This window comes from Solanum lycopersicum, chromosome 11, assembly GCF_036512215.1.
Source record: "Solanum lycopersicum chromosome 11, SLM_r2.1".
Classification (NCBI taxonomy): domain Eukaryota; kingdom Viridiplantae; phylum Streptophyta; class Magnoliopsida; order Solanales; family Solanaceae; genus Solanum; species Solanum lycopersicum.
In genome coordinates, this window is record NC_090810.1 from 30,020,794 (window position 1) to 30,029,008 (window position 8,215).

The 8,215-nt window shown below is 29.9% G+C and overlaps 1 protein-coding gene across 2 annotated transcripts; it reads left to right on the plus strand.

Annotated features, from left to right (window-relative positions):
* The first annotated feature begins 1,225 nt into the window (after positions 1 to 1,225).
* LOC101253651 (uncharacterized) lies at positions 1,226 to 5,045 on the plus strand. 2 transcript variants are annotated; one of them, XM_010314680.4, is made up of 6 exons: positions 1,226 to 1,440; positions 1,557 to 1,642; positions 1,726 to 1,876; positions 3,686 to 3,811; positions 3,945 to 4,148; positions 4,666 to 5,045. In XM_010314680.4, exons 1-6 carry the CDS (start codon positions 1,342 to 1,344, stop codon positions 4,804 to 4,806), a joined length of 807 nt encoding a protein of 268 aa, XP_010312982.1. In that variant the 5' UTR covers positions 1,226 to 1,341; the 3' UTR covers positions 4,807 to 5,045. The 2 variants fall into 2 exon arrangements, with proteins under 2 accessions (XP_010312982.1, XP_004250651.1); XM_004250603.5 differs by having other exon boundaries at positions 1,227 to 1,440; positions 1,729 to 1,876.
* The last annotated feature ends 3,170 nt before the right edge of the window (positions 5,046 to 8,215 follow it).

Below are 8,215 nucleotides of genomic sequence, written 5' to 3' on the forward strand. Positions count from 1 at the left end.
GTATCATTAAGGAACGAATAGTTTTGTTAATAAATTGGTTAATTTAATAAAAAAATAATCTAAAAGTAGTTAGTTAATATTTTTATATTTGTATTTGATTTTTGTTTTTGTTAAAGTATGTTTTATTTTAATATAATAATTGTATCAAGTTCAAAGAAGACAAGTAAATATGAATAGTGAAATAATAAATGAGAAAAATGATAAAAGTGAGCATAAAAATAAGAAATAAGAAGGGGACAAAAATAATCAATAATAGGATAGAAGTAACAAATTGAAGTACAAAGATGATAATTTATAGGACAAAAGTAATAAGCTGAAGTACAAAGACAATAAATGGTACTCTTTTTATTCCTAATTATTTGTCGAATTTTTTTTTTTACTTGTTCGTTTTGACAAATCAAAAAATGACGATTCATTTTACCTATTATACTATCAATTAATTGATTTTGAAAATGGTAGGACTTATTGAAAATCCTAAGTTTTTAGTTCATACATTTAATAATTATTGAGGATAAAATAGTAAATTAACTATTTCAATCATTATTTCTTGGTAGATGTATCAATTTAAAGTGGACAAGTAATTCAAATCAGAAGGAGTATGAGAAAAGTAATAAATTGAAGTACAACAATAATTATAAATGAAAAAACAAAAAAGAACAAATTACGTATTCGTTCATGCAAATTAAGGGGAATCTCGGGTAAATATTTTGGCTTGTGGGTCCAATAAGGATAAATGTATTGGAGTGAGCTCAATTTGAGTGAATTTTTTTTGAGTGGGGCTCCATAATTTTAGTTAATACCATTCACGATCAACATTAAGTGATAATTACGTTAGTTGAGATTTCAGTTTGTATAATTTACATATTTGTATAATTAAAAATTTATATAATATAATTTGTATAAATTTGTAGAACATAATTTTGTATTAACATTATTTATATAAATGTTTAAAGTTCAGCGGTCTATGTTTGTATGAATTTGTTTTATCAAGTTTGTATAAAAATAGCTCAATTATACAAACTTATCCCAAATTATACAAACTAACCCAAAAATTATACAAACGAGACAGCTCACATTATATATACAACTCATAAATATGCAAAATATTGCTAGAAAACATAATTAGATATATTATAATGGCTATTTTGTGAAACTTCTCCAATAATTAATCCTTTCCCAAATATATATCTGGAATATTAAGATGAAGCCCATACCTTTAAAGAAGCCCAAATAATTTCATGATCTTCCTTTTTCTAATTTGGTACTATTCTATCCAGCAATATATTTAGAAGAGAGTGACAAAATCTTTTGTGTGAATGTAATCAAAAGCAGTATGATTCAATGGAATTGAAGCTATTTCAATCCTCTCTTCCATTGCCCTGCAAATCCTCTTCATTTGGAGTTAACTCCATATACAAGCACTTCACTTTACTTCCTAAGGTTCTCTTCAACAGTTTTTCTCTTTATTTGTGAAGCTTGTTTCTTGTTTTTCTGAGTCCATTAATTAAAAGATGTTTGAGTAGCGGCTAAATGGTTTCCGGGTTTTGTTGTTGCAGAGGTGTAAAAATCATATCCAGGAGCTTTTCTCAAATGGTCTACAATGGAACAGTTCCAAGCAATTCTTGGTTCATGTGGTGAAAGAGTAAGTGTTCCTACACGAATGCGTTAGTTATGGGTCTATGAATGTTTCTTTGATTTGAATTGTATTTTGATGATTGGTAATAGCAGGGATGATACTTTGACTTCTCTTTCAAAGTTATATGGGGTGCCTATTTTTGAAATTGCTGCTGCTAATAAGGAAATTATTGATGTTGACCTTGTCTTTGAGGGGCAACATCTCAACATCCCTTCCTATGTTACATCTTACTCACAAACGGTAACATTTTCTGGACTCATTTGTTTTCATCTCAACAGTTAATATATCATTCATCTAACATGCTGTTTCTAGTAGTTTGTTGAACTCCGGGACCAAAAAAGCTGAACTTCTTACTGAGAAGTACATTATTAATTACTTAATTATATCATGTCTCAACACATTCCTTCACCTGTGGATGCCATTCTTTTTCAAGGGTCAAACATCTTATTTTTTTCTGGGTAACAGTGAGATTTGAATTCAGGACTTCTACATGCTCTAATATCCTGTTGAATTATGTGAACGACTCATCAAAAAGATTACGAGGTTACTGAGAACACACTCATCAAAAAGATTAGGTTGTAGTTGTAGTTGCACTTTTCTTTGTATTCTACTGAAGAACTTTGATATCAGTTCATATTAAACTCACTGTGGCACTGTTGTAGCTAATTAGTTGTTGCCAAAACGATTTGTGTCTGTGGTCATCAAATATGCTCTTTTGCTTTAATGTTTTCATCACCTGCGCATCTTGGTGCTAAATGAATTGGCTTGTGTTTTTGTATCTGTTGGACCTCTACTTTGTTCTTGTCTAATAATGATGTTATGTTATCTAGAATAAAATTGATGCGCTTGCTTTATGAAGTTTACTATATGTAACAATAGACCAACAAACTAAATGAGGAAAATGATGCAAACTCGATCGAGTGATCTCTCTACTCACCAAGTCAATTAAATCCTAAACACAATTATAACAAAGTAAACATGACATATTTGCATATAAAAGGCTTTGTCTTGATTTGATGTCAGCTAAGAAGGAAATAGGATGTAGGTTCTATAATAATTATTATGCTAAAATTGTAAAATAGAAGGCCAAACAGAAAGTTTTGTAGTCCTTTGGTGTTTGTTTTGTTCATAAAATAAGTAAGTACTTCTTCCTCCAAGATGCTACATTGCTACTACAGGAAATAGTCAGTGCTTTAAGGCTCTCATCAATAGGATATCTCGTCATTCTAAAAGGTAAGAATAAGATCTGTTGGAAAAGTTCCTTGGCAGTATTATGTGACTTCCTGATGGATTTTATAAGATATCTTCTCATTGGTAGCTAATTTTTAATTAGGATTATAATGTTTGTAATGAAATTTTTTTCCAAACTATCCTTGAGATTCCGTCATCTAATCTACCCTTTGAGCTATTATCCATTTTTGCCATATTATCTTCATAAATCATGCCAGATAAAGGGAAGCCATTGATTCACTATACTTCAGCTACATTGTGGTGTTTCTTTCAGCTGCAACTCTGAAGTTTGAACTCGTTATGCCATGTAAATGCAACTCGAAGACCGCTTTAGTTTCACTTAATCTCATCTATGAACTGCATGATTAAAATCAACTCATGAGACAATTTTTTTTTTCAATCAACTCAGCCAGACATTTTGCCAAAATAAACTTTCATCTCCACTTGTACTTCGGAATTATGTTGATGCTAGTGTCAGTATTTTCTTTAGTTATATTAAGTTCATCTAAAAGATATTTTGAAATCTCTGCTAGTTTGTCTAGTCATGCATTCACGCCTCTTGGATTTTGTGGATTGACCAACAAGATTGGGTTGCTCCTCGAGATTGATATTTCCAGAATATATCAAGATATATATTCGTGTATTAGCTTTGACAAAACCTTGTAATGGGCTGCATAAAAGTTTTTTCTTATTTCCTTCTAATTGTAATTTGTAACAGTTTATGTTTGCCCTCTTTTAGTTTGATTTTCCATGAAACTTTCATTAGCTAGACTCTTTCTGTATTCCAAGTTCTCTTATTGACTGTCTGTTTCTTTTCAGAATCAGCGAGAGAAGATTAACTTACCTAAAATTGAAGTGTCTGAAACAAGCCGACACTTCAAACTCTGTGGCAGCGATATCAACCAGAAGATGTTGTATGTGCTTTCATGCCGTCATCTACCATATGTAAGAACTTCCTTGAGAGATGTCATATCTTTGTCTCGTTAGTTATATTAATTATATGTACTGCAAATGATTAGTATGCAGACCCTTTGGATGCCAATAGATATCTCAACAGACTTGTCAATGTTATTATCAGGCTAAAACCAGTGGTCATTTTCTAGTTCTGGTTCCTCTGATAGGCTTTTGCATCAGATGCATAATGAATGCCTTTCACCATAGAGTTGCTAGAAATAAACTGCAAGATGCTCATCAGACATCTGGAAGCATGAGATGGAAATCAGCTCTTCGTGATTTGACCGATCCAGATGCATTATATTCTGATTCAAGACCTGAAACTGATGTAAGTATTTAGAGCAAGTAGCTAGCAAGAATTTACTATTTTGTTTGTGGTCGTCCTTCAGTATTCTTCTTGTTTATGTTTCTTTAATTGATTCCATAGTTACCTTGGTGGGGATTTATTCAGTTCTGTAATATTACCTGTAATGCCTCTTAGTGAAAAGATACTTTGATGACATGTTCTTAGCAATTTGCCACCAAATTTCTGGAAAACTAACTAGGTATCCTTCCAAGTGCATGGAGTAGATGTTTTTCGGGTAATGTGGGAGCATTTGTGCATCACATAAGCCTATTTTGCCTTGAGAACTTTGTGATTATCAGGAGCGTTTGGATGAGAACTTTATTCAACAACACTGAACTTATTATCTCAGTATTCCTGTGTATCATATATAAAATTTAATGTGTGTTTGTCATACTTCCCAATTTTCACGATGTTAAGACTGCAGTAAACAGTATGTAATTCTTGCTTTGGTTCTGTTACTGTCGCAAAATTTGACTACATAACTAACATATTTGAACAGAATGTCACCGATGATAGAGAACATCTCCAATCTGAAGAACTTTCACATGCTTATGCAAAACTGGATGGCGATTATCAGAAGTTCCTATCGGAATGTGGGATGAGTAAATGGGGCTACTGGCGTGGTGGTACAGATGAATAAGAATTCTGGAGTATGACTGTTGCTTCACAAAAATTACAATTTCTCTCCATTTATTGATCAATGTATATAAAGCAGGTTAACGGTCAATGTACATAGTACAGGCTCAGTTTGTCAAATAGTATTGCCTAGATGGAATCATTGAAATCTGTTTGATTTCCTACTTATTCCTTTCACCTGAATTTAAGATTTCTTGACAAATAATACCCATCCGTAGAATTGAATGAAGCCTTGAGCAAAAACATTTTTCTTTTGGTTTCCTATCTTATGTGTGGTATCCGTATTCGAGCCTGCCAATCCAGATTCGTGTTAGGTAGCGGGGTAGCGCTTCCTATCAATAGTTTTGGGAAAAAAGAATGTGTACCCCCAAAAAGGAAACTATTTATAAGTGATTACTCCTTACTATCATATCTCCTGTTTTTAACTACTAATTTGTGTTTACTGTTTGATACCATATCTCTCTCTATATATTACTTAACTCTTATTATATAAGCCTGTAAGCGAAGGAAGAATTCCAAAAGTAATTGCATGTTTCTTTAACATCTCCACGCGTCCCATTTTCTTCCTTTTTTCCTTTTCAATTATTATTTTCCTCTGTTCACTCTCCTTCTAAATCCTTGGATTTATAGTGGTTTGCTTCCATTTCTTTCTTCTTCTTCTTATGTTTTTTCCTTGTTGTTTCTGCTGTTTTGCTTTTGTGGTGAACTCTTCTAATTTGTTACTTTCTCTTACTTATTTGTGTACTAATTTTTGATAACGTGTGTTGCACGTTTGTTTCTTACTATCATTATAATTTTTTATTTATTTAGAAATGAGTTATAAGGTATAGATATTGAAATTAACAATATTAATTTTACTATTTATTTATTTTCATTAAAATAAATCATAATATAGAATGATGCATTTGCTATCAAATCAGAAATATGTGAATCATGACTGTAAAATATGTCTATGAATTTATGATAGAAAAATAATAATAAATGTATCTAATGTCTTTGATGAAATAACAAAGGTGCGAGACAAATTTATGAGAAATATAAATTTCAATTACACATTTTACATTTTACATTTTCTATAAAGAACATAAACATCGAAGCTTAACGACAATACGATAAGATTGTCTTGAGAATGCAATTACTTGTGATAAGTCCATGGGTCTATATATGAGTATATTTTATTGTATTTACACGAAATATAGCACTATTTGTGTTAGTTTTTGAAGATATGACGTTTCAGTATTCATGAAAAAATCATCTCTCTATTCAAATAGTAAAAATAATTGATATCTTTTAGTTTTCAAATTTAATTTTTAATAAACACAAAATAAATTAACAAAATAAAAAAAAACAGACGAACCAATAATAACATTATAAACATGCTTGTGATGAGTCATATATAATTCGAAGGAAAATATATTACAAATTCAAACTGAAGAGAAAATAATATCTAAGACATACTAAGATTAAAATATGTTCTCTAACTAAGATAGTAATCTTCAATCACCCAAAAATTGAATAGGAGAAGGAAAGACTCTTGTAAGAGAAATAAATGATGATGTATACAATTTAAAAGTCTATATGTGAAAATAAGAGAATTAATATATTGCATAAAAAAATTATAGCTGCGAAAAATACCATGTGTGATTCTCAAAGGTAAAATTATTTTACTATTATTACCTGTAAATTATATACTTTCATCATACATCATATTCATTGTTGAAATTTCACCTTTTCAAAAATGAAAAACAAGCTAAGAAAAAAAAAGTAAAACGGGTAAAAAGGAACAAACAAAGACTAATAAAATAAAGAAAGGAAAAAAACCCAGTGAATATCTGATTGAAACTGCGTTATAGAAATACTCAGATAAATCAATATACCTTGAATTTCAAGAACACTTCAAATCGCATCACATATAAATCAAAGAAGAGGTATATTCTACAATAAAAGGTGGGGGGGGGGGGAGGGGTAGAAGAAAACAACAACAAAGAAATAATATTAAAAATTTGAAACCTTCCAGTTTCAAAAAAGAAAAATGATGAAGGGCAGAGAATGATGGAGAACTATGAGATTTCTAGGAACACAAAATCAGTTTCTCACTGTTGTCGCTGTCGAGAAATCACTGCAGACACCACACTTCATATGTTCTTCATAATTGTCTTAAAGTCTTCGATTTCTTAACTAAAATAGTGTTGCTATTTCTTCCATGCCTTTTGAAATGTATATGAAGATGAAATGATTTACTTAAAGATGAAACATAGTTTCTTTATTTACATGAAGAAAGTCATTATTCACTTGGAAAAAAGATTTATTACTTTCAATTGCCTTTTCGTTTACCCTATTCATAGTTATTTAAATGTAAGTTTAACTGTTGTCTTTTCAATTATCCTAATTATTGTAATTGAAGTGTGAATTTATTTTTCAGGTCATTAAAAATGAAAATATTATGCTTTTATTTTCATATAATGTTATATATATTCAAATAATGTTCAAGTGAAGGGCAAATTCGTAATTCAACTTTGAGCTAAAGGACTTCCCACTTGTAATATAATATGATTTTGCACATGCATGTATCTATATTTGATTATTTGACTACAATAAGCTTTTGATGTGTTGATTAGGTAATGTTATTGAAATGCAGGTAGATCAGTCAAGCTAAAGTGACCGAGACCTATTGCTAAAAATACTTGCTCTCATACTAGTATTCTGGGATCTACTTTGTATGAATTTTTAACCTTTGTTTTCTTGTGAAGTTAAGAGTTTTTTTTTCTCTGTTTTTTAATATGTTCACTTATTTTTGATAGTTTAGAAGATAAATTGAACATCATTTCTTTTTTCCAATTTCATTTATTCTCAAATTATTCTTGAAAATATCAATTATTCAAAATAAAATCATAAACATGAACAATCAACTCTTTTAAAATTATTACCTAGAAAATCTAAATGACAGGCAACAAATGAAAGAAATTTTCAATAACTCTCTTGAAATTTAAACAATTTGCTTATTTTGAAGTTTTTAAGTATGAAAAAAGGTTCAACAATTCAATTATTATAAAATGAAGGGAGTAGAATTATTGTTCTAGGTTTCTTTTGAAGTGTGAACTATGAAAAAAAGGTTCAACAATTCAATTATTATAAAATGGAGGGAGTACAATTATTATTCTAGGTTTCTGAGTTATTCTAAAATTAAATCTCAAAAATATAAAAAATTATGTCATTATACATTCATATAAATTATTAATTCTTAATCCAATGGAAAGGAGTTTTATGCATTAGTAGCTTTTAATTAGGATTAGAGCCTGATAAAATATCTATGTATGGTCATAAATCAATCTTTAGATTAGGTGAAGCTCTGCATTTGAGCATTCGACAGTTAAAAAGAAAAGAAATGATTATCTCATAGAAAGCCATTTGTT